Source organism: Manis javanica, chromosome X, assembly GCF_040802235.1.
Source record: "Manis javanica isolate MJ-LG chromosome X, MJ_LKY, whole genome shotgun sequence".
Lineage (NCBI taxonomy): Eukaryota > Metazoa > Chordata > Mammalia > Pholidota > Manidae > Manis > Manis javanica.
In genome coordinates this window covers 40,057,461-40,084,142 of record NC_133174.1, presented here as the reverse complement: position 1 = coordinate 40,084,142, position 26,682 = coordinate 40,057,461, and the positions used below count along the sequence as shown (strand labels likewise).

At 50.1% G+C, this 26,682-nt stretch overlaps 1 protein-coding gene across 7 annotated transcripts; it reads right to left on the bottom strand.

Annotated features, from left to right (window-relative positions):
* Nucleotides 1–210: 210 nt before the first annotated feature.
* On the bottom strand, nucleotides 211–26,682 carry RBM10 (RNA binding motif protein 10). 7 transcript variants are annotated; one of them, XM_017663144.3, is made up of 24 exons: nucleotides 26,386–26,682; nucleotides 24,437–24,578; nucleotides 14,987–15,170; nucleotides 13,357–13,587; nucleotides 11,458–11,527; nucleotides 9,619–9,692; nucleotides 8,060–8,146; nucleotides 5,828–5,888; nucleotides 5,538–5,711; nucleotides 4,994–5,154; nucleotides 4,720–4,817; nucleotides 4,545–4,632; nucleotides 3,752–3,938; nucleotides 3,511–3,650; nucleotides 3,285–3,402; nucleotides 3,111–3,202; nucleotides 2,856–3,020; nucleotides 1,848–1,997; nucleotides 1,691–1,756; nucleotides 1,421–1,609; nucleotides 1,265–1,339; nucleotides 862–968; nucleotides 656–785; nucleotides 211–550 (listed from the first exon to the last, which is right to left on the bottom strand). In XM_017663144.3, the coding sequence occupies exons 1-24, from the start codon at nucleotides 26,453–26,455 to the stop codon at nucleotides 425–427; spliced, it is 2,985 nt and encodes a 994-aa protein (XP_017518633.1). In that variant the 5' UTR covers nucleotides 26,456–26,682; the 3' UTR covers nucleotides 211–424. The 7 variants fall into 7 exon arrangements, with proteins under 7 accessions (XP_017518633.1, XP_017518635.1, XP_017518634.1 ...); XM_017663146.3 differs by having other exon boundaries at nucleotides 3,752–3,866; XM_017663145.3 differs by having other exon boundaries at nucleotides 4,997–5,154.

Sequence of the window (26,682 nt, the reverse complement as noted above, 5' to 3'; positions counted from 1 at the left end):
AGGATCCTGTGGGTTGGGGCACAGGCCAGAACCCCATGTTCTGTCCCCTCCCACACTGAGGCTGGTAGCAACTATGCACCAGACAAGATGAATGCTACCACTGTTGCCCACCTTGGCTTGATGAGGGCCCTTGTCCATCTGCATTTATGTTCCCGTGTCTGTGTAAGCCACACACATGCTGGGGGGCAAGAGAAAGGACATGCAAACTGCTGACTTTTCAGCTTTTATTAAAAAAAGAGCATGATCCCAGCCCAATTTTCCAACAAAAGTCACCCACTCAAAGTCTGACTTGGTCAGGGCCTTTCTCTGGCTAGGAAGTGGACTGGTAGACAGGTGCAGGGTCCCGCACAGACCACCCACTACTTCACCCTCCTCTACCCTAGGCTGGACACCCAACATATGAAGAAGAAGCTCTAGCAGCTGCTCACTGGGCCTCATTGAAGCGGGTCACCATTGTCTTATGCAGTGTCTCCTTGTAGGACTCGGTTGAGGTGACCCCGTAGGAGCTGCCTCGGGCACCCAAGCCAGAGCCCCGCACTCGTGTCTGGGCCTGTGTGAGGCAGGCAGGCTCTGTCAGGTCAGCTGGGGGGTAGGGGTGAGGGGGGACTGCAGCAGAGAGTGCTGGGAGATGGGGAGGGGATAATGGGAAACTCACCTCAATGGGTGTCACAATGCCCTGCTTCTTGCGGCCCAGGCCACTACCCTCTTTCCAGCCCATTGCCTGGAGCATACGACTGCCAATGTTGTCACTGCCAAGCCCATCCCTTGTGGGCTGCTCAAAGTCCCTACAGGGGACAACAGTACAATGTGAGTGACAGGCCTACTGGCCCCGAGCTCCCATTGCCTGGCTTGGCCACTCACACGGAGGCTGCAGACATGCCACCGTACTTCCTCCTCTTGGGCTCTGGTGGCTCAGGGATCCCATACTTCTCTCTACGTTCAGCTGCACGGTCCCGGTACTTCATTTGCTGAGAGTTTGTGTGTACATGTGTGAGGATAGGGAAGCTGGTCACTATTCACAGAAACATGGTGGGGGCACCCATAGGGAGCTGGAGCTGGCTAACAGGCCTGAGGTCCTGCAGCAGGACACTGGGGACACAAGTAACGGCATGCGGGACTTGGAAGGGCCTGCAGGGATAGGACGTGAGAAGGCTGACAGAAGCCAGGGCATATCCAGCTGAGGAACTGGAACGTCAGCTGCCTGAGGGGATGGGTACTTGGCAAGGGACAGGGGATGTAGCCCCGGGAGTGGGTCACATCTCACCTCCATGTCATTCTTCTCAAGTGCTTCCAGCTCATTTTCTGACAGGTGGGCTCTCCGGTGAATCTCAAGGTTTTGCTGCAAGGGGACCGGAGAAGGAGTGAGGCAGCTGGGCAGAGCCAGGATGGGCCAGAGTTCCCTGCTAAGCCACCCAGTTACCTTGTGGAGCCCAGAGAGCTGTTGGTGGCGGATTAGGGCCTCCTTGCTGGGGAACTGGCGCCGGCAGAGCAGACAGGCCAGCTTCTGCCAGTCAGTGAGCTTCTCCTCCCGCTCAGGCCCGCCCCGCTCCTGCTCCTCCTCACTGTCACTCTCCCCACTGTAGGCTGCCACCAGTCCCCGCGGTGGGCTCTGTAGGAGGTGAAGGTAGACGTGGGAGGTCAGGTCTTGCTAGATCAGCCCCCCTGCCCTCTTTCTGCCCTGGGCACTCACTGGGCGGTCATCGCTTGCCAGTTTCGGGAGGTCCATGCTGGTGTGCTGTCTCTCAGCTAGTGCTCCCTGGGGTGGAGGGGGAGAAATACAGGGACTCCACAGAGGGAACAGAGGGATGACAAGATGGGGCAGGGATAGGGGGGTGGCTACAACACACCTTCTTCTCAAGGATGGCATAGCCAGCATCTGCGGTGGCTGACTCCCGCCTTTCATCATCTCTAAGGGAGCTGATGGGCTGGAAACTGTTTTTGAAGTTTTCTTTTTGCTTGTTGAGGCTGCGGGCCCAGCGTTCCATGTCCTTGGCAATCTAGGGGCAAGGGTGGGGGTGAGGCTCTCAGGAACCTTCCAACTGTGGAGGCCAACAGACTCCACCCATTGCCCCTTCTGTCCTGCAGTCTCAAGCAGGGGGTGAGACCTGGTGGTGAAAGTCCCCATTTCTTGTCATACTGTCACCTGTGCCCCTGTTCTCCCGACAGGCACCCACACTATTACATTTGCTGTGTGTTTTATCTTTCTACAGTGCATAGGATGGCTTTCTCTGTGTATGACTTTAATTGACATGTGAGATACTATGTCACTTTCCATACTGTTCCCCACCCCCACCCCGGCACAACACCATTTTTAGAATTCACCAGGCTGCCAAGAGAATACTTAGTTCTTGCTTCTAAGTGCTGTACCCAGACTGTTACACTCTGCCTCCACAGAGAGATATGAAGTCCCCTCCAACTGCCTGCTACCACAAAACACTGCACCAGCTGGTTCCCTGCCCACTCCAATGGGCTGCGATGAGTTCTCTGGGATGTACATACAGACAGACCCAGACATATATCCATGAGGAGTGTTTGGGCCCAAAGAAGTTGACATGCCTGTTCGTTTCCACAGGTAGCGCTAGCCTGGCTTCAGGCATGCCCACACCAGCTCACGCTTCCACCAGCAGCCTGAGGGTTCCCACTGGGAAACAGGGAAGCCAGCAGGGCTCACTTGGACAGCACTAGCCACCTCAGGGAGGTGGGCAGCCCTGCCACACACTGAGCAGACTGTCCTGGCTCAAGGTCACACAGCAAAGAGCATAGCTGGACCAGGAGCCTGGCCTCTCTTGAGCAAATTACTGCCCACATACACACCTACCCCTACTAACAGCGGAGGGTAGCAGGTAACTGTTTACCTGTTGGGCTGTCTTGGTCTTGTGCTTCTCCTTTTTCTCTTTGCCCTCCTTTGAGGGTGCCCCCGTCTCTTTATGCCCATCGCCCGACTGCTCTAGGGCAGGGACATAGGTCCGCCTTTCCCCATCCCAGTACAGGTACTGTTGGCTCTGAGCGTTGTAATAATACTGCAGAAGTGGGATGGGACAGGGAGCATAAGGGAAGATGTGGAGAAGGGGAACTGCAGACCCCATCTTCCTCCTGGGCTGCCCTATCACCTGGGAGTTGGGGTCATAGTAGAGGCCAGTCTGGGGGTCATAGTAGTAGCCAGATGTCTCATCATACTGGTAGGTAGAAACGTCAGGAACAGCTGAGAGATGAAAAGGGGGGGTATCACACTCTTCTCTGCTTTGTTAAGGAACTCCCCCCAACCCCAGGCCGCAGCTACTCACGGTACTGGTTATAGGAATCCTGGGCAGTAGGGCTGGTGGCCGGTGGCAGGGCAGAGCTGGGATGGGTGGGGCTCTGGAGCTCAGATTTGAGGACAGCGGGGGACATGATGGTATATGACTAGTCATGGGGCCAGACAGGGGAACAGGGCTCAGTGTCTGCCAATGACCCCTGTGCCCCCAGAACCCCTTTGCCTGGCCCACCAGGATCCCTATTGAGCTCCCTCACCTGGCTGTTGGCAGTAGCACCCTGGCTGCCGCCCACCTCGGCTGACTGCTGGTAGATGCCAGGGGCTGTACCAGGCTGGGTGCGGGAGAAAGCCTGCAGCGACACAGAATCTGTGCCAGGTTCCAGGGAGGCCTCAGGACCTGTGAAGGGGGATGAAGAGGAATGCCTGTAAATGGTGGGGCCAGGACCCTCTGCCTGCTGGCCCCCCACCATGGGCTCAGGGAGAGATGCTGGGGCTCACCTGCTCCAGCTGGGTCCCCTTTGGTTCCAGTGATGCCGGGGCCCTTGGTGCCCTTGAGGTAGCCATGAGCATAGAGGGAGGGCTCTGTGCCCTGGCTGCCGCTATAGCCCTCATCCTGTTGGTAGTAGCTGTAGTCGACCGCTGGCTCCTCGGGGGTGGCCCAGGCACCCTCCCCACCCTGGGAGGCCTGAGGGGCAGGTGGGAGGGGCTCATTAGCAGAGGAGGGGGTGAGGGAGAGGGGACCTGCAAAGAAGCATGTGCTCACAGGCGAGGCTAGTGTCTGTCCACTGACAGAAAGCACGCAGCCTTCAAACAAATGAAATGTGAGGGTAGCCTGGCCACGGCACGGCAGGGCAGTGGCAAAATTGAGACTGGTACAAAGATACGTGCCAAAATGCTCCCAGGGCCGACACTGGTACAAGTGTGTGGTTAGTGTTGGGTGTCAGACCAGGGAAGATATCATCCTGCCCTTCTTTATTCTCCTCTCCCAAATTTTCTTTCAGCCACGTAAGAATTCCTTTTTATTAAAGAAGTTGTAACAACTCAGGATGATAACATAACCACTGAACAGAAGAGAAAACCAGCCACGATGGTGTTGAAAATGAAAGCCTGGGAGGTGATTGGAAAGGGAGCTGCAGCAGGGCCCCTAAAGCCCACAGCAGCCACTGTGAGGGTTTGGGGTCCATTGGAAGCCCAAGCAGCAAGCCAGCCCTCCTGTTTGTGGAGAGGGCACAGGAGGGTCAAAGTGGCCCAGGTATTGGGATGCTGGGGGTGGAGGGGAGTCTCTGAGTACCTGTGAGATGGCCCACTGGGCCGCAGCAATGGCAGTGCTGGCCACAGAGGCAGCATTGATGCGACTGCCTTCATTGGAGGCCATGTCCCTGGGGAGGATGTCAAAGACTGGGAGTGAGATGGGAGGCTCCAAGCTGGGGGAGCAGTTTGGAAAGGGACACAGGTGGGGCCCTGACCTCTTAGAACCCTTGGCAAACTCAACGTTGATGGTCTTGCCATCGATGGTGAGCGGTGGGTGCAGGGCCTGCAGGATCTGCAGCAGTTGTGCTGCCTCCTTAGGGGAAGAGAGGAGGCAGGGGCAGAAGGGTCAGGCCCGGGGAGGCCCCCGGCTCCATTGCCCCATTTCCAGGCTTGGGGCCGCGGTGGTGGAGGGGCTGGGGTCAGGGTCCCTCCTCCCTGCCCTGGGGGCCGGGATCCTGGCTGCCCGGCCCCCCCCTGTGCCGCCCTCACCACGATGGTGGAGAGCTGGATGAAGGCGAAGCCACGGTTCAGCTGGGTCTGCTTGTCCTTGATGACACGTACATTGGAAGAGGACAACACCGCATAGGGTGCCAGGGCCCCCAGGATGGAGTCCATGGTGCTGTGTGGGTTCAGGTTACGCAAAATGATGGCTGTGGAAAGGAACCCAGCATTAGGGGACACCCCTGATATTCTGCTCCAGCCCTACTCTCTGGTGGCTCCCCATTGGTCCCTCTCCTCTGGCCTTCACAACTTTGCACCTGCTGCTTCCTGTCACCTCTTCCTCTTGGATAAACTCTGCTTGTCAGTCCAGGTCTTAGCTCAGTCACTCACCTGCTGCGACCCTTCCCAACAACCCCCCCCAAAGTCGAGTTGGGCAATGCTTCTCCGCTGTTCTCCCTATATGTGTGTCCTTCCCAGTAGGTGGAGACCCTGGGAGGACCACCTCCTGGTCACCACCATGTCTCTGGCCTTGAGAGAGCCCGGCTCAGATACCCAAGAGCAGGGAGGCAAGAGGAAGGAACAAGTGACTCACTGTCGTTGGCATTCTCCGAGCTTGGCTCTGAGCCCTGTGACAGGGCTTGGGAGGCCAGCACTCCCTGGGCCTGGTAGGGCTGTGGCAGAGGGAGCAGGCCCTGGCTTAGCTCCCGCCCACCCAAGGGCAGCGTCTGATCCAGCCTTGCGCCCAGGGGCAGCTTCTGCTCCGCCTCTGTCAGGGGCAGGAGAAGACAGGCTGGTGACAAACGGGGAGGCTTCAAGGCTGGTCACCTTCTTCCCCGCCCCTACCAACATCCCAAAGATGGTGGGGAGGTAGGAGGGCCTCACCTGACTTGGGCACACCACATTTGAAGCACTTCTCACGGCGTTTGAAGTTCTGGACACCACACTGTGAGGCATAGGCCAGGCCATCAGAAGGGTGGGGCTTTCTGTTGCACCCTCCAAACTTGTATCTGGAGATCCCCCAGGGAACCCCGCAATGCCCCGGGAAGGAAGGTCTCAGGGTTAGGGGGCAGGGGGTTCTGAGGCTCTAGCTGTCACATTTGGTCTATGAATCTCCCCTTTCTATGGTCTCAAATTTGTCCTCAGTGCCAACCCCTCAACTTAGGAATCACTAACTCCCTCACCCGTTAAAACTGCCGCCTCCTCTGACACACCAGCTCCCAGGATTGCACTCTTATCTCCTTTTAGTAGTTTCCTTTTCCCAAGATTTGCTTCCCTGTTCAGAAACCTTCACTATTTCTATCCCTACAAGCCAGCAAGCAGCCCCTCTCCTGCCAGACTCCCTTCCCTCCTTTATCTTGAGGACTAGGTTGGATCCTGCCACTAGTGAGAAATCAGTCTTGGATATTCCAACCTGCAGAGACCCCCAGCTTCCACCACATTTCTATCTCTGTTCCACTGCTTCTGTGCCAAGCTTTGCCCTCCTAGTCTAACAGCAGGCAGAAGATGCAACACAGAGAGATGGGTTGGTTAGTTTGTGAGGATGGTCACCAACAGGGGCTCAGGGAAAGGAATGGGCCAAGAGGGGCATGGCTCCCTCAGCTGTAGACAGCTGGCAGGGATGTTTAGTCTGGGAGGCTTGAAAGGTTGGTTTGGTTTGCCAAGAAGTGACTGCTAGCAGAGGCAACAAGGGACTTTCCTCAGCTGGTGTAGGAGGGTGAGGAGAGAGGCAAAAGCTGAGGCTGGAGAGAGCAGGTGGGGCTAGATTATGGAGGATCATCACACATAAACTCAAGAGTTGTGTGGGGGCTTTTAGACAGAGAATAAGAGACATGATCACATGCAGTTTTGAGGAATGTTACAGGTGAGAGGGTGGGAGAAAAAGGCAATAGGCCAGCACACCAGAGAGGGGTCCATAGCAACTGTCTGGGGGAGGGAGGTGAGGACTGGCCTGAGTAGTGGAAATGACAAGGGAGAGCATGTCTGCGATGGAAGTGACAGGACCTGGTGACCAACAGGATGTGAATAAAGGAGGGGAAAGAAGAGAACACCCTGATTTCAAGGAGTATGTGAAAATATAGGAGAAATGGAATTCTGTCACTTCATCCCTACATCTCCAGAGACACTGGACACCTGACTTCTGATATTACTTTTTAAAAAATAAGTGAGTAACCACAATGTTACTCATGTGATTGTATATTAATGATACCAAAATTAAAAAAATATATAGGTGCCAAGCCCCTTACTAGGCAGAGTTCTTGGGGACAGGATCAGGGCCTTTGCAAGCTCTCAGTCCTCCCCTCAGGTCTCAGGACTGCCAGCCAGCTGCAGGGGTGGGGCTGCAGAGTGGCAAGGATGCCTCAGATGCTTGTGAGGCTGGCCCCAGGGGGGACCTAAACCCACAGTGGTATGCACAGTCACTCAAGACTCCCTAACAGTCCCACCTCTCTCAGCCTCGGTTTCCTCTTAGGGATACAACTGTGAAGACCTATAGCCTGTCCCCTCAGTCTCAGGGGGACATGGCTTTGCCTGAGCAGCCTTCAGTGTGGGGTCACCTGACACAGGCTCTCAGAACACCCTGTGATTTCCTTGAGGGTAACAGCTGACATTAAACGGTGTTAACTGTGGGCCAGATGTTGCTCCAAGTGTCACCCTTTCATCGCTACATCCAAATCATCCCAGCCACCCTCAGAGAGAAGTGTCATTACTATTCAAATTTTAGAGGTGGGGAAAGTGAGGCAAAGTGAGGGTAAGTACCAAGACCAAGGTCAAGGCAAATCTGGGACAGTCTAATTTCAGCCAGCGTGGTTCTGAAGTCCACATTTTACACACCATTTTAGGCCTCCACTGTCAACTAGTTAGTCATTTACATACATGTTTGTTGAAAGTCTACTGGGACTTCAGGCAAGACTATGCTTCATGAGGGCAGAGCCTGGTGCTGAATGAAAGGCTAGCACACGCTGGAGAGTGGGTGGCAAGGAATTAAGGCTACTTGGCTACTTGAGCTGAGCCAGTTCTCAATGCCCATGCCACCTCAGAGGCCCCAGGGAGACAGGCGTTGCCTGCACTGTTGCTGCTATCTCTATCCATGGCACCTGCTGCCCACCGCTGCTGTACCTTATTACACAGCCAGTCCTCATTGATCTTGGGCTTGGGGTCGCTGTAGTGCATGGATACCTTCTGGCCCAGGATGTTGAGGGAGTGCTGTGGGAAAAAGTAGAGCACAGTGAGGCCCCGGCAGCAGTGCCCCACACACCGTTCCAGCACAGGAGAAGAGAGTGAGCGAGCCCTTCAGCTGGATGGATGAGGGACAGGGAACGGAGGGAGGTTGGAGAACGGACAAGGGGGGAAGAAGGGAGGGAAGGAGGGAGGGAAAGCGCCACAGCCCTCAGGTGCAGCTGTTTGCAGCCTTTCCGGGCACGTGCACACACAAGTGAACACACGCCACCAGGCACAGTGCTTGGCTGACCGACGCTTGCCGGACAGTGGGGAAAACCCCCTACTCGGCCCTGACACTGCTAGGCCACACCCAGGGCCAGCACTAGAGGCTACACTTGGGATGAGGGGGGACAGGGAGGGCAGGGAGGGAGGGAGGGAGGGAGAAAGAGAGAGAGAAAGAGAGAGAGAGCACACGCACGCTAGTGCTGGAGAAGGGGAAAAAGAAAGAGCCATATTTGAAAGATGGAAGTTCCTGCTGTGAGGCTGTCTTCCCATTGCTGGCTAGGTCCTGGGCCCACAGCACTAGCCCATGGGCTGGCAGAGATAGCTCCAGGGCTGCCCCTGCTGAGCCCTGCTTCCATGACCTCTGCGCCTTCCTCCCCTGAGGCTTTCCTTCCATGACCCACACCAGTGAGCTGGGCTCTGAGTGGGTGGACAAGAGCAGGTCCTTGGGTCTCTGAAGGTCCCAAAGCTGCTGGGTTAGGAGCCTGTGCTAGGCTGGGGGAGTAGGCTCCCTTCCCTTCACCATAGCACGGCTCCCTGCTGAGGAGGCAGACCTGCCCCTGCACGCCACCCCCAACCCCCCCAACCCCCCCAACCCCCGTGGAGCAGGAGCACTGGCTGGTGACTGCTGATGACTCCTGGTGAGGACAGTGCAGTGGGAGGGGCAGGGCCTCCAAAGCAAGGCCCCGTTGAATGAAACTGTCACAGTCGACTGGTACTTGAGATCAAAAGAGCAGTGCTGGACTCTCATGTGGAATCAAAAGGCCCAACTCTCATGCAGGGAGAGACCTGGCAAAACGGGACTTGCTAGTTACTGTGCCAATGGCTATGGTCCCCAGTGGCTGGATTGCCAGCAGTGCCCAAGAGTGGAACACAGTCCTGCCTCTGCCTATCCCAGAGCAGTGTGGTCGCCCAGGGAGTGGGAACCTAGGTGGAAGAAACCCCCTGCAGCCCTGTCTCTTGAAAGCTCAACTGGGAGATGTGGAGGGGAGAGCTACTGCTTGGCGGTGGGGAGGGACCAGTGTTGAGTGTGGGTTCTTGATGGGAAGCCCAGTAGGAAGCGAGAGATGGGAAGAGGAGACAGTGAGGGTCAGGAAGGGGGAGAGAGAGGGGCAGGGGGGATGGGACACAGGGCCACAGGGCAGGGAACTGTGTCCATAAGAATCAGGCGATGGGGAATGCTAGATTATAAAGTAGTATTTGTTTGGGAGGGGGTTCAAGTGCGGCAAAGCAACCTGATTGGTTTCCATCCATCGTGTAGCGTCCTGCAAGTGACTAAACTCGACGAAGGCGAAGCCCCGGCTCTGACCTGGAGACAGCATTCAGATACAGACGCAGTGGGTTAGTCAACAGCTTTGGACACACGGCGTTCCCGGGGGTGGGACCCGAGGGGAGAGGACTGGGGCAGAGAGGGAAGAGGGGAGAGGAAAAAGGAAGAAAGGGAGAGACAGGAGCAATCAGAGAGAGAAAGACTAGGGAGTGGGAGGCAAGGTAGATGGCTGGGAGGGACAGGGAAGAGGGAAAGGGGAGGGAGGGGAACTAGGCCAAAGGTCAGGGGAGGAAGTGGAGAAACACACACACTAGCTGGGAAGAAAGATAGAGAAAGGGGCTCAGGCAGATCTGCCTGGGGTGACAGAGACGGAGGATGAGCTGAGAGGGAAGGGGTACACGTAGAGGTCTGTCTCCAGAGGAGGAAGGAGGGTTAGATGGGTAGACTGCTGGCTCCACATGGGCCAGAATAACAAAACGGCAGGTGCAGCACAAGGCCAGAGGTGCCCGGAGGGGCCCTATAACATGTGTCCAATCGAAGAAGCTGGGCCAGGCTGCTTGGTGAGGCTAGAAAGGCTCCAGGCCCATCAGGAACCAGGGGGAGTTAGAAATACAATGTCACCTCAACTTCATTGCACTGCAGGGGAGGTGGGCCTCACCAGGGTCACTTCAGGGCCAAGTTGGAAAGATACAGCTACCCACAATTCAGGTCCTCAACAGCGGGAGAATGGGGGCTGGGATCGGCCAGGTGGACCTTAGAGTAAAGAATGAGTGGGTGTCTGGGAGAAGTGTTCAGGGCCACAGAGGAGGCTGCACCTCAGATACCACCTTGGGGATAGAGAGACCAGAATCTTGTCAGTGTGTGGTTTGGCTAGGGTGAAGCACAGCAAGACCGCCATGTTACCAAACGAGACTCAAGGCCTGGCCAGGGCTGGGAAAGGGATCCAGGACTTGAAGTCGTAGGAAAGCAGCTCTTCCAATGGAGGTACACACACAGGGAGGGTTTAGATGTGGCGGGGCTTGGAGGGCATGCTTGATCTCCAAAACAGTAACTGTTAGGATGCACAGGAGAGTGGAATGATACATTTAGAGAGAGAGAAAGATGGGAGGGGGAGAGTGGTGGGGAGAGGGGGCTGAGAAAGAAAAAGAGAGAGATATGGAGGTGTGGGGAGGAGAGAGATTGAGAGATAGAGAGAGAAGCCCAGGCAGAGAGAGGCCCCACAGTGCCTGCCTTGGGGAGCGTGGGCCAGAGGTCCTGCAGAGACAACTTCCCCACCACCACCCTACTAACCTCAGGCCAGCTCCAAGCAGCCTGCAAGAGGGAGGGAGGGAACAAGTGAGGCCAGAACTCCTGGATGCTCCTTGGGGTGCACCCTTGTTAAGAGCCATCCCCTACCTCCCCTCTTGGGACCCGTGGGTGGGGCCATGTCAGACCTACTTTCTGGTTAGAGGCTGTTACCAGAAAAATGGGAGGAGCAAGGGGCAAGGGAAGGAAAAGAGAGGAAAGAGTATATTTAGGGGGGTTACCATCTCAGGTACTCAGAGTCCCAAAGAAGTTTTCCAGATTTTGCCCCTGGCCCTTCCCCCAGGGAGCACTCAGCTCAGCACTGCACCCCCCTCCCCGTCAGCCCCGTAGCTGTGAGGAGAGTGGGATGAGAGGGAGAGAAGAGAGGGTACCCCCAAACTGCCCATTCCCAGCTGTGGCAGGAAGGCAGGGGAGGGAGGGAGAGGGAGAAGGTAGAGGCAGGAGGGAGGAGGCTGAGGCTGGCCAGTGGAAGGGGAGGGCACTGGGAACAAAAGCTCACCTGATGATTTGTTCCGCATCAGCCGGACCTCCCTTGCTTGGATGCCATGGGACTGCAGCTGGCCACGGATCTGTACAGAGAGATACAGATTGAGGCAGGCTCAGCACAAGGGCCACTACTGAGTATCTGAGGTCGTCTGGAGGCCTCCAGGACTCTGAGAGGTCATCGGTGATGTGCATGCACTGTCTCCTCTCCCTCTTTCAGGGCTTTTCCCCCCCAAGTGACCACAGCCCCAGACCCATGCAAGTACCGAGTCTCAGCTTTTGGCCCCAGACTTGCAGAGAATGAGTCAAATGAAGAAAGGGGCATGGTGCAAGGTGAAGCATGGCAGTGTGATGCCCCTCAGGGGCAGAGAACAGTAAGAAAGCAAGCGAGCCAGCAGCTCAAGAAGGTGGGCAGGGATAATCTGATGACAGACTTGGTGCAGCCACAAAGCGAGCTAAGCTAAGATGCAATTCTGGGACTGCCCTCTGGCTTGCATCAGAAGAGACCCATGATGCGAATACCAAAATGGGAAGGACTGGGGTCTGAGCAAACCCCAGCCATGGGCCCTAGACCATGAGTGGAGTAGTAACTTAGGGTAGAGACAAAAAGTTTTGGTCATGGGGTTTGGAAAGCTTCCTGGACAGAGTAAGCCAGAGGGAAGCTACAGAGGCAACCTGGGATTCAGGCTAGGTTAGGCAGGGTCTTTTGGCCAGTGGTGCCTCTTAAAGAAGACTGGGAGCCTATGTTGGGCATTCTCAGGCAGGCAGCAAGCAGTCTTAATGCCTCTAGATCTTAATTTCCCAATCAGGTTAAACAAAAGGAGATTCAAAACACACACACACACGAATGATAAAGACACACAGAGGAGCCTATGAGGACTGTGAACACTCAGGGAGGGCTCAGGAAACAGTCCGAATGTGGGCTCTGGGGTCCAGCTGCCCAGGTTCAGACCTTAATCTACTCTGCCACTCACTGGCCCTGGGACCTGGGGCAAGGTGCTCAAAGCTGGGGGCCTGGTTCCCTCATCTAAGGATGGAGATACAAAGAGTACCTTCCTGCAGGGTGGCTGTGAAGATTAAGTCAAACCTGACATGTGGTCCACTCTGTGATAAATACTCCACAAATGTCAGCACTCAGCTACTGTCTGACCCTGAACAAGTCTGGTGGGCCAGACTTGAGAAGCTCTCAAATACACAGGTGGGATTTTCTCTGTGACAAAATGGGCAGTGGGCAGATTTCAGAGGAGAGCTAAGCAGAGTTCACAGAGGACAGGGGTGGTTTAGGGAGGCTATTCCAGTGGCCCTTTGGGGGTTTTATGGAGGCTCGATAGGGGAAGTCTATGAGAAGCAAACAGGAGAAAAGGGAGGAGGACAGAAGGGAGTGTCACAAAGGAACACAGGGTGCAGAGGCTGTTGGCAGCAGTGAAGAAGTCCAAGAACCCAAGGCTCTGTGGCCAGGCTGGGTGGGGCAGTCTGACTCCACTGCAGGGCGAGGAGGGATGAAAAGAAGACCTCAGAAAATCCCATGGGGACCCTTTCCACCCCCAGGCTGTGGACCCCACATCATCTCTGCCACCAGCACTACCCGGCACTGGGCCCAGCGAGCATCTGGCCCTCCACCAACATGTAGAATGGAAGGGCGACCAGTGGAATGTGCGGGAGGAACACTCTGCTCCCTCCCACACTGACCAGTGTAGCCCCTTGGCCAAGCCAGCCCTAGCCAACACTCTTTCCTTCCAGGCTGGAGACGACGGGGCCTGCCCAGAGGACACATCAGTGCTGGGGGACAGAAGCCCCTAGGGAGAAGGGATGAAAGGTGCTGAGGTCGGGGGTGAGGGAGAAGTTGAGGGTCCTGGAGGAGACCCAGCCTGGCCTCTTGCTCTGCGGCCTGCCCGGAGCCACGGGGGGCACGTACATCATCCTCAGTGGCTGCCTGTGGCAGCATCCTCAGCATGACGATGTTACTGGCCTTCTCCTCCTCCTCCTCCTCCTCCTCCTCCTCCTCCTCCTCCCCTTGCTCGGTCCGATAGTCCTGGTCCCGATAGTCGCCGTCTCGGGGAAAGCCTGGCGGGCCGGTGGGGCTGTGCCTGTGCCGCCGCCGCCGCCTACGCTGAGTCTCAGAGCCCGGGGAAGCCTCGTAGGAGTCCTGGCCGACAGAATGAGATGAGAGACACCAGACGGCAGTCAGTCTGGGGCGGGCTCTCTGAGGCAGGCAGGCTCTGAAAGCCAGGGGTGGGCGGGCTCTGGCTAAAGGCTTAGGGCAGGCAGGGTAGGTAGGTAGACCCTGCTGTGGTCGGAAACTCTTCCCAGGATACTTTTAGGGGCTGTCTTGGTGGGGAGTGGTGAGAGGCCAGTGGCATTGGTGTAGGGGAAGAACTCCCACAGATGGTAACGGACACCACGTAAACCTCTCTGGGAAGAGGTGGTCTGGAATTCACACACTAAATCCTGCCCTCTATTTCTGCCCCCATCCTCCCCAGCTCAGCTAGTTCTTCTGCAATTGTTCCTTGTGCCTCCAAGTCCCAGCCTGGGCCTAGGCCCTGCAACCAAGTTGTAAGTACAGGAAGAGCTTAAGATCTTAGCCAGAGCTAGCCACCACAGGCTGGCAGAGGTACAAGGTCCCTTTGGTCCCTGATCCTCTACCTGGTCAGTCCTCCATCACTACGAGGCTCCTTCCCAATAGGGCGAGCTCAGTAGGTTCTTGGGTATTGCCCAACCCATCCATCTAGGACTAAGCAAGCCAGGCTTGGGTGCACATCCCTCCGCCTTCAGGGGGCCAGATAACTCAGTGCTCCACTCCGCTCTTGCCAAGGGTTTACCTCGGCCTGTCTAGTGCCCTGAAGACAGACAGGCACAACTCACAGCTGCCACTAAGGGGTCTTTGCTCTACAGAGTGGCTGGTGCCCTTTGCCTCCCAGGGCTTGGGATGCAAGAGTGCCCTTACCACCTCACCAGACAGGTACGCTGTCTGCTTGCTGGGATGGGGCCCTGACTGCTCCTTCAAACCAGGGTTCCCCTAGGGCAAGGCTGCTTCCTCTCCTCAGATGGGGGCTCCCTGAAGTCAAACAACATGCCTCTCTCCTCCGGTTAGGGCTAACTACCCAATGTGGAACTGGCTACCCCCTGAACTCAAAGGAGAGGTGGTTCCCCACAGTTGCCCAGCTTGGTGATATTTCCCAGCTGCCATTTGAACCCGACGCTGGGTGTCATGCAAGACGCTTTTCAAGGGTCCCAAACGAGCTGGGAGCAGGCAGTACAGGGCTCACAGTGACCTGTGGACCGAAACTGAACAACTGGGAAGAAGGGAGAGAGGTGGTAGCCAGGGGCCCTCAGAAGTACAGAGCTAATAAGCATGTGGAGTCAGGGCGAACCCAACTTGGGAGAAGAGTCCTTAGAGATGGGAGTGTGGACAGACCCTCCAGGTGAGGCAAAGCTACCGAGCGCAGTCCGGAGGCATGGGAGCTGAGAGCTACCTGCACATGGTGTTGCAGCCAGAGGCCCTGCAGGAGCCTGCCTACCTAGGTCTGGCCCCACCCCACCCTTACCTCTGCACTCTGTTCCTCAGATGAGTCATCGTAGTCGTGCTTGCCCTCCTGGCTACCATACTCGCGGGGATATGAGCGATAGTCCATGTCTCGGTAGTCATGGTCCCTGCTGCGGTTCTCCCCACCATCGTCTTGTGTACGGTCGGTGGCTCCATAGCGGCCGGTCCTGTCTCCACGACCACCTCTAGGGGAAGAAGGATGGGGAGGGATTAGAAGACAGTGCTTTCTGAAAGGCACAAGAGGTGAGCATGACCCCCACCCACTCACTAACTCTTGACCCTCAGTCTGATTTCCCCAACAAGGATCCCTAAATCCTAACTCCATGGGGAGGGCTGGCTCCCACCTCTCTCTCAAGTCCAATCCACTTCTTTCCTTCTTCTCTCCCCCACCTCTCAGTCCATGCCTGTCTTCCTTCACTGGGCCCTCAGGTGTGGCCTCCTGATGATTCTCCACCTCCACCCAGGTTTCCTCCAGTTAATTCTTTAACCCCATGTATGAGCAAGTGTTCCACAAGACAAAGCCAATCAAGCCCAACCATATCACCCCCTCCAATGGCTTCCTCGTATTCTCAAGACAAAATGCCAAAATGCTCACCAACAAGGTCTGCAGAGCCCTGTGGGGTGAGGTCCCTGCCAACCTTTCTCCCTCTACCTGACTGCACCATGCCACCCTGCCCCTCTGTTGCAGTCACCTTGCTAGCACTGGCAACCGTTTTGTTAACATTTCTACTGCAATAACTGTAAATTATTATCTCAAAATTGATTTAATGTGCATTTCTTTGATGATTTAAATGAGTACTGGACTGTGAGTTCCAGGAAATGAGGGGACCATAACTTTTTGGTCCACTGCCCTATTCCTCAAAGCTTAGCTTAGTGTCTAGTACTCAGTAGGTACCCAATAATTATTTTCTTGATAAAATAATGATTTAAAAAGTATTCTAAAAGTAATCAATACATGTTTACTTAAAACAAGAAAAAACAGACACCATAGTAGATTACTAATAGCAGGAACCCAATCCTGGTCAGGAACAACACTAGAATGTCCATTGCCAACACCTCTTATTAACGCTATTCTACAATATTAGCTGGAACAATTAAACCAGGAAAGAAAAAAAGACATTAAAAGCTGGAAAGGAGAACATAAAATTGTAAATGATGTGAGGATATGCCTACAAAGCCTAAGAAAATCAAAAGAAAATGATTACAAACAATAAAAAATCAGTAAGGATGCTGGGTACAAAACCAATGTGCAGAAAGACATATCTTGCCTGTATTCAGAGCCACTGTTTAGAAAATAGGAAGATATCTCCAGCATAACTGCATCAGAAAGGTTAAATACCTAGACAAGCATGAGATCTTATGACTATACTTCACACATATAAACCAGGATACTATTGAAATGGACCAAAGATTTAAATGGAAGAAATGAAACCATACAAGTAGAAGAAAACATGGGATAATTTCTTGATAATCTTGAAATAGGAAAAACTATGACCCAAATCCAGAAGCCACAGAAGAAAAGATTACTGAATTCATCTATATAAAAATAAAACACTTCTGCCTGGAAAAAACAAAAACCATCATAAGCCATGTCAAGACAAACAATAAACTGGAAAAAATATGACAAAAGGAAAAAGGAACAGAATTCATAAATAAGAAATAGAAATGATTTATATTTGAAAAGGTGCTCCACCTCACTTAAAACAAAGGATGAAATTAGACCATTTTAAAATAAACATTTAAAGTTTATTTTTGTGTATATTTTAAAAATCATTTTTATTCTGGTAAAATACAAATAAAAATTTATCATTTTAACCATTTTTAAGCAGACAATTCAGCAGCATAAAGTACATTCACAATATTGTGCAACCATCACCATCTATTTTCAGAACCTTTTATCATCTCAAACAGAAACTCTGTACTCATTAAACAATAACTCCGTACCCCACCCCACCACAACCTCTATTCTACTTTCTGTCTATGAATTTGCCTATTCTAGTCACCGCATGTAAGTGGAATCTTATTTGTCCCTTCATGTCTGGCATATATCGCTTAACATAATGTTTTCAAGGTTCATCCGTGTTACAGAGTATTAATCAGAATTTCATCCCTTTTAAAGGCTGAATATATACACATGGATATACCACATTATGTTTTTCCATTCATCTGCTGGTAGACACCTGGGTTGTTTCCACCTACTACTGGCTGTTTTGGCTCTTGTGACTAGTGCTATGAAAATTGGTATACAAGTACCTACCTAAGTCCTTCTTTCAGTTCTTTTGGGTGAACACCCAGAAGAAGAATTGCTGGGTCATATGGTAATTCTATGCTTCATTTTTTGAGAAACCCCCAAACTAGGTTCCACAGCTGCTGCACCATTTTACATTTCCACCAGCAACACATGAAGGTTCCAGTTGCTCCATCTCTTCACTGACACTTGTTATTTTGCATCTTTTCACGTGACTATTGGCCATTTCTGAATCTTCTTCAGAGAAATGTCCATTCAAGTCTTTTGCCCATATTTATACTGGGTTTTTCTGTTGCTGTTGTAGGAGTTCTTTATATATTCTGGGTGTTTATCCCTTATCAGATATATGATTTACAAATATGTTCTCTCATTCTGTGGGTTGTCTTCACTCTCTTGAAGAGTGTTCTTCAATGTACAAAAGTTTCTAATATCGAAGTCAAATTTACTTTGAAATAATTTTAGATTTACAGAAAAGTTCAAAGATAATAGGATTCTTATGCACCCTTCATCCAGCTTCCTTTAATGTTAACATAACAATGGTACATTTATGAAAACTAAGAGGTTAACTAACCTATAGACTTAACTAGGATTTCAACAGTTTTTCCACTACCAGGATCGAATCCAGGATACCACATTGCATTTAGTCATCATGCCCCCTTAGTTTCCTCTGGCCCATGAAAGTTTCAGTCCTGCCTTGTTGTTTTTTTTAATGACCTTGGTAGTTCTGAAAAGTACTGGTCAGGTATTTTGTAGAATGTACCCCAACTTGGGGTTTGTCTGATGTGTTCTTGTGCCCTGACTTGAGGTTATAGTTTTTGGGGGAGAAGAGTACAATATAGTGGCAAGTTGCCCTTCTGACTGTATCGTATCAGGGGGCGCATGACACCAACAGGACTTATCACTGGTGATGTTGACCTGGATCAGGTGGTTAGGGTGGGGTCTGCCAGGTTTCTCTCCTGTCAAGTTTCTCTTTTTCCCTTTCTATACTCCATTCTTTAGAACAAGTTAGTCACTAAGACCAGCCCACGCTGAAGAGAAGGGGGAGTTAAGCTCTACCTCCTGGATAGAGAAGTATCTACATATAGTATTTGGAATTCTTCTGTAAGGAAGATTTGTGATAGAACATTTTTAACTCAACAGATCTGCAAAAGTTCAAAAATTTGACAAACTGTTGGCAAGGCTGTATGGGAAACAGACACTCTCATGTTACTGTAGGAATGAAAATGGAACAACCCCTAACAAGGGGACTTCAGCAATAGCTGGCAAAACTAAAAATCTATATACCTTCTGACTCTCAACTCTCCTACTGGGAATTTAATGTACTGATATACCTGCACATATACAAAAATATTATTCAATGCAGCACTGTTTGTAACAGCAAAAGATGAGAAACAACTTAGAAGAGTCAGGAAAATTCTGTTTATAAAAAAACTAATTCAAGGGGAGTGGAGCCCCACCAAATATTAAAACATATTGTATACAAAGGTAGAACAATTGAAACATGAATGGACAGAGCAATGAAAATGAACAGCGTTCACAGCACACCAAAACACACGTGGAAATTTAGAATAAGCCAAACAGTGAATTTCAAATAAACAGGGGAAAATGGATTAGTCAACAAATACTAGTTGGATAAATGTCTAACCCAGGAATTGGCAATCTATAGCCAGTAGGCCTAATCCAGTCACCTAAATAAAGTTTTCTTGAACACAGCTACACCATTTGCTTACATATTCTCTGTGTTGCTTTCAGCCGTGCAGTTGTGACAAAAACCCTATGGTCTGTAATGCCAAAAATATTTACTATCTGGTCCTTTACAGAAAAAGTTTGTTGACCTTTAAAAAAATAAAGTTGTTTATCTATCCCACTTCTTACACCATTTCTAGATGGATCAAAATTTTAAATCCCTGCATAGAAACCATAAAAATATTAAAAGGAAAATATAAGAAAAAAATTGATCACTTTAAGAAGGGGGAAGGCCTAAGCAAGACAAAACCCAGAAGTCATAAAATGAAAAAATTTAACTAATAAATCTGGCTTCATAAAGATTAAAAAATATCTGTTTATGTTAAAAAATACCATAAACAAATAAACATGTAATAAAGCAAGTATGGTAAAATGTTAATGGTAGACTCCAATGGATGGGCATAGAAGTGTTCACTGAATTTCTTTTAACTTTGCTGTATGTTTGAAACTTCATAATAAAATATTGGGAAAACATAAATTGAAAAGAATGAACAGGTGGGAAAAATAAAATGTTTCCAGACATTCTGGTTGGCTTCCAATTTTTCATAATTGTTTTTTCATTCAACAAATATTAATGCAACATTTGCAATGTGTCAGATACTGTTCTGGGTGCTGGGGATAAAGGCTGTGAACAAAATAAAGTTCATGCGCTTGTAGAGCTCAGCATGGAACCCAAATGGTCTCCCTTTCATAAATGCCTAGGCAAGAAGTGGCTGGTATAAGTGGTGTATTTTAAAGGTTTTTGTTATGAACAATGTGTTTTCATATTTGCTTACCATAGGTGTCCCTTGATACTTGAACTCTAGTCATCAGAACATAAGAAGCAAATGGATTTGAATAAATGTTCAGATCAAATTATTTGACATTCAGCATCTAATCCAAATAAATTTGGAAATTGAACTCTTGCTATCTAAACTCAGGAAAGGAACAGATTTGGATGGTAAAGGATACTTTTCATTGGTCACAGAGCACTTTGACTAAACACCTTCCAAAGGCAGATCCTCTTCATAATACATTTCTAGGAAGCTGGACTAAATCATAATATATGAGGACCTCCACAAAATGAGTGTACTTCTGGAAAACAGAAAATGCCAAAATCAGCAGAAGCAGACAAAATGAAAATCAAAAACTCGGGCCCTTTAAAAGGTGAGTTTTACTAAGCTTTCAAAGGATAGATAATTCTTACACAAGTTTCTCCAATAAAGTGAGAAATAGGAAGAGCTGCCCAATTCATGTCATGAGGCTACCTCGACTCAATGCCAGAGAAAAGGAAATTATAGGACCATTTCACTGGTGGGCACAGATGAAATATCCTAAATAATACAGTACCTAATCAAATGGAACTGTTTTAAAAATATACATAACATTACTTAATTTTTCTGCCAAAAATTAGTAGTAAACATTAGAAAACTCCAAACTGAGAAACACTTACAAAGCCACTGACCTGTACTCTTAAAACACAGCAAGGTCATAAAAGATAAAGAAAGACAGAATAACTGTTCCAGATTAAGAGCCTAAAAATGCAAAATAGCTTAATACAATCTGTGACCTTGGACTGGACCCTGGATTAGGGAAAAACAGCTAAAAAGGACATTACTGGGACAACATGACATCGGAATATGGACTTGGTATAAGACAAAAGTGTTGTATCAATGTTAAATTTCCTGATATTGGTAAGTGTACTGTGGTTTAAGAGAAAGTCCTGTTCTTAGGACATACATGCTGTAGTACTTAAGGGTCATGTCTGCCACTAACTCAATATGATTCAGAAAAAATTATTATGTATATGGGGAGGAGGGAGGGAGAGGGGAGGGGAGGGATAGGTGTATAAGTAGGTAGAACAAATATGGCAAAATGTTTACAATTAATGGTTCTGGGTAGAGGATATATGGGAGTTCACTGTACGTTCAACTTTCCCGTAAATCTGAAATTTTTTCAAAATAAGAAGTTTTCTAACTTACACATATATACCATGATGAAGGAGGGTATGTCTCAAGAACGCCAAGGACATAATTTAATGCAATTTATGAAATTAATGGGCAAAGGAGAAAACAAAAGCATGTAAGTATGAAGTTTAGTACTCTTTTTCTGATCCATTTTGGCAAACTAAAATCAGAGAATTTTCTTGATTTATTAAAGGCTACATTCTAAAAGCCTGTAGCACACATCAGACTTGACAGCTAAGCAAAAGGGGCTGCCTATCAGGCCTGGACTGACTATCATTATGGGAAAAAAAACTACTGTATAAGCCATTATTCTTTGGATTTTCTGTGACAACCTGTCAAAATGAATCTTAACTTGTATAACCAGCATCACCAATGCTATGTAACATGTTATTAAACTCCTGGATGCTCTAAGTGAGGAAAAAGAAATAAATGACAGGATTGATTTGTATACAATATGACCAAGTACTTAGAAAGACCAATCCGAATCAACAACAAATGATTAAAAATAACAAGAGAGTACAGCAGGGATAAGATAATACAAAAATCAACAGCTTCCTCTACTCCAGCCAATAACAGCTTCAAAATACAAAAGAAAGTAAGATGCCAATGAACATTACTGAAATACCTATGAATTGTTTTTACAAAGAATATGCAAGACCAGTATTTCCATTTATTCAGATTTTTATGTCCTCCAAATGAACTTTAAAATATTCTCCATATAAGTCTTGGGTGAGATGACTAGTTACAAAGATGCCAATTCTCCCCAAATCAATATGTAAATTCAGTGCCATCTTGATCAAAATTCTTGAATGTTTTTGAGGAACTTCGGTAAACTTTTTATATAAAAGTCCACAAATGGCTTAATCAATTTTGAAAAGTAAGAGCAAAGTGGGAGCTCTGAAGATGTTCTATAAAGCCATAATAATAAAAACAGTAAGGTTCTGGCACAAGAATAAGCAAACAGACCAATGAAACAAATCAGGTCACTGAAGACAGATCCACGTAGATGAGGGAACTTGAAATGAGATGAGGTACCACAAATCAATACAGAAAGAATGGACTCTTTAGGAGGTGGTAGTGGCAAAACTGCCCACTATATGGAGGAAAATAAAACCAGGACCTACCTTATGTATTCAAAGGTGGACTCTAGATGGATTTAATGACCTGAATGTGAAAGGTGTAACTATAGAGTGAAGACAACCTTTGTGATCCAAAGATAGGAATATGGAAGATTTTGAAAGCACAGATTTTAAGACAAAACAGTGGTGAATTTTACTACACCAAAATTAACAGGTATCCATCCTTGGGGGAATCATTAAGTAAAAGGCAGTAGTAGGCACATCCTATGGTATCCTTGGAACTAATTAGAAGCAAAGCACTAATATGCACACCGCAATACAGACAGATCTAAAAAATGCAGTGCCAAGGAACACAAAGTTCAGGTAACAGAATGAAAACTGTAGCAATCTGCCATTTGTGTGATTACCAAACAGCTGGATGGGTGCGGTAGTTGGTTGTGAGGGTGGGACGGGATAAGGAGAAAGGGAGGAATGGAGGCTGATGTCCAGGCTTCCAATTTGGGTGACTCAGATAGGTATATGGTGCCAGTCACCAAGGGGCAGCCCCTGCAGGAGGAGAGGCTGAGGTGGGTGGTGGGTTTTAAGTGCCTGTGGAATCTCAGGGGAGAAGTGTGGGCTATAGCTTTGGGTTGACCTTCTGAAAATACAGACACTCAAAACAATGTTACTTATTTTAGAAGGATACATTACAAACACACAGAGCAGCTGCTACAGTGAGGGGAACTGGGCATAAAAAGGAAACATGGCTTGCAACAACATGGATGGAGCTGTAGGATATTATGCTCAGTGAAATAAGCCAGGTGGAGAAAGACAAGTGCCAAATGATTTCCCTCATTTGTGGAGTATAACAAGGAAGCAAAACTAAAGGAACAAAATAGCAGCAGACTCAGAGACTCCAAGAAGGAACTAGTGGTTACCAAAGGGGAGGGTTGTGGGAGGGAGGGTGGGGAGGGACGGAGAAGGGGATTGAGGGGTATTATGTTTAGTACACATGGTGTGGGGGATCACGGGGAAACAGTGTAGCACAGAGATGGCAAACAGTGAATCTGTGGCATCTTACTACACTGATGGACAGTGACTGCATTGGGGCATGGGTGGGGACTTGATAATATGGATAAATGTAGTAACCACATTGTTCTTTTCATGTGAAACCTTCATAAGAGTGTGTATCAATAATACCTTAATAAAAAATTAAAAAAAAAGGAAACATCGCAAGAGAAGACCTTGCACTGACCTATGACAGAAACCTATCTTGACCTGGAAAAGTCTGATTAATTCAAACCTCTGCAATCGAGGTCCTTGAAAAGCCAAAAGAAAGCTGGTGGCTTTATTTGGTAATGAAGTCTAAAAGAAGTATATCACCTACTCAAACTTAGAAACTTCCAGAGCGTTTCCAGGGATTACCATCCAAAATCGAATGCTTTTCAAAAGACATTTTCAAGGAGGGTCAAGACTGAATACACTAGATAATGAGCCCATGTTAAATAGGGGCTCACTTTTCAGAAAACAAAATGTTATAATTCTACATTTTTATCAAGAGTGGTAGAAGAAACCTTCTGTAAGCCAAAAAAAGTATGTCCTTTCTGATTTTTTATAAATCTTTTCACTCTTAGTAGAGGCTTTCTGGGAGAGTTAGATCTGCTTCTCTATGCAATCTTAAAATGTCAGGAATAGATATCTGAATTACAATCAACTACAGTGACCCACCAGGATGGCGGGGGTATGATCCAGGATCTCTGTATTTTACAAGTGTTCCAACTGTTTGTTTGTACTGCAGCTTAAAAATAACTGTACGAGAGTGTCCCATTCCAAGACAAGTATCAAGCCAGCTTCAGCACACCCTCCCAGAAGGCTCCCACTGTCTGACCAGGCCCTATATACCTGCCCTGGGCAAATTCCTGACTCTGAAGGCACCACTCCCATCTATCCCTCAAACCCAAAGCTACAGCCCACACTTCTCCCCTGAGATTCCACAGGCACTTAAAACCCACCACCCACTTCTGCCTCTCCTCCTGCAGGGGCTGCCCCTTGGTGACTGGCACCATATACCTATCTGAGTCACCCAAATTGGAAGCCTGGACATCAGCCTCCATTCCTCCCTTTCTCCTAATCCCCTCCCACCCTCACACCAACTACCGTACCCATCCAGCTGTTTGGTAATCACCTGTAAATATAAACTGCATGGTCTCCCTTGTGAGACCTTGAGAAGGTGCAATCTTCTGTCTCATTCCCCATGGTATCCCCAGAGCCTAGCACAGGTCCCAGCTCACAACAGGTGCCAAGTAAGTGTCTGTCTGCTTTACTTGAAACCAATCATCTGTTGTGCTGTTTCCTCTGCCTGGAAGCCCTCTCAGCACCTCCCTGGATAAATTCTCACATGGGAACAAGCCACAGCCTAGGCTTCTTGGTAGAGGTGGGAGCAGTTAACTCACCGTCTTTCATACTCCATATCCTGATAGGGCCTGCGAGGGCTGCTGGGGCCCCTCCTCAGCCGTTGGCTTCGTTTCACTTCCCAGCCACTCCCGCTGCTGCCACCATGATCTGCCAGCCTGGGTGATGTGTCCTGCAGGGACTCTGGGGAGAGTAGAAGGAAGAAAGGGGTCAGGGCGGTTTGGACAGAGAGGGCCTCCTTGAGAAACCCTCGTGGTCAAGGCTCTGTATCATCCCTTAGCCCAGAGATGTTGTTTCTCCAGCGCCTAGTGACCAGAGCAGTAAGGCAGCCCCTACCTGACCTGCTCCTTCCCCATAAAAGTGAGGCTAAAGCCCACTGCCCTAGAAAGAGCAAGGGCTTCAGCAGACAGGGAACATCTTGCAGAGAGACATGGTGGTACCACCTATTCTGTGATCAGGGCTTTGCCATCTGAGACTGGTAGACAAGTTCAAACCTGGAGCTAGCCACCCAGGGGGTTCTCTGTGCTGGATGACTTGTCCAAGATAAGGCACATTAAGCAAAAAAAAAAAGACACCACAACAGGAGCCCCAGGCACCCACCAGGCTTCTTCAATTGGCTCCCAGGTGCGGTTTCATTCTTCCCACAAGATGCTGGCTGCCCCCTACAAAGCGGCAGGAGACCATGAAAGGCTTAGGAGGTGAGGGGGGCTAACTTGGCAATAAGACAGCTGCCTCCTCCCTGGGCCCCTGACCAACAACAGCTTTGGCTCTCACTCAGCAACTGCCCTGTCTCTTGAGCCCTGTCTCTTCTGTGCAGCCAGGTCCCAAGGTGGCTCTCTCCCCAGGGCTGTGGGCCCAAGTTATTCAGAGGCAAGGGAGCCCTTCTGGAGCTGGAGGCTGTTCAGAACCACTGCGCTATTCTGCTGAGATGGAAGGGCAGTCACTTCACCCAACCCTCAGGGCTGCCCTGAGAGCCCACATGACCTGGCTAGGGGTTACAACGAAGTCTCCCAGAATCTTCAGGCCCCACCCTCTGAACAGGAATCAGGTAAAGCCAAGAGGGAACAGCACAGCACCTACCCAACACTAGGTTGCCACCACACCTTTTCTCCAAGTATGTATATGCACACACACACGAAGTTTCTTTTCCTCCTCAAGGCACAGGGAACCAGAGTTACCTGCTCCCAGATGGGTACGAGTCAGAATCACAACCAGAAGCCCCAGTGGATGAGAGCCAGGTACAAAACATCAGTAGACTCTGGCAAAGAGTCACACACTGGTATCCACAACGGATAGGGACGAGAGTCGCCGACACTAGCCCCGAATAACTACGGGCCAAAATCACAGACAGGAGCCCACAGTAAATACGGGCCATAATCACACACTCAGGCCCCCTTTCAAAGGATGAGCATCAGAGTGATAGATCCGAATCTCCCAAACTAGAGGGCAGTTAAGTTCATACACACATTCCTTGCACTTCCTCCCCGCCCAGTAAGTAGGTTTGGGCCAGTCGCAAGCAACTCCCTATGGATAAGGACACCTCCCTATGCATAAGGACCAGAGTTACAGACACAGACACACACACACACACACACTCTCTCTCTCTCTCCAAGGATAAAGACCAGAGTCATACAGACGTTCTCCCTCCTCCCTGACCCAAGAATAAGGACCAGAGCCACAGAACACTTCCCCGTGGTACCAAAGCAACACAGAGCGGACACCCACGTCCCCACGGATAAAGTTTGGTGTCGCAGACAGTAAGCCACAGGACCCCACTTCCATCCCTCTCTCCCTTCCCCCACCACGCGTGCACCCATCCCGCGTCCCAATCGCGCAGGCGCCTCTGCTCTCAAAAGGAAAAGAAAAAAAGACACCCCCTCCCGAGCTCGGACAGCGCACGCATCCCTCAGTTTCCCGCGTAGCCCAGGCCCGCGACCCGTAGTCCGCCCTCACGCCTCCTCCACGCACCCTCCCGCCCGCGGCCCCTTACCTCCGCCCCCACGACCAGCGTCGACGCTCACCTTCTCGGCCCGGGCTGTCAAGGGAGGACTCCCAGACATCACCTCGGCCCAACGCCACCTCCTCCAACTCTCCTAGCTCAGCCGGAGCGGGCCCGCGCAACAACCAAATTCAAGGGTGGAGGAGCGGGGAGGGGAAAAGCACCAAGCGCGCTTCCCTCCCCGGGAAACGCACTGCCGCCTACTCCCAGCCGGCCTCAGTCACCAGCACAAAATGGCGACGACGAGAAAGGAACCGGCGCTTCGACCACCATCCACCTACTAAGGGA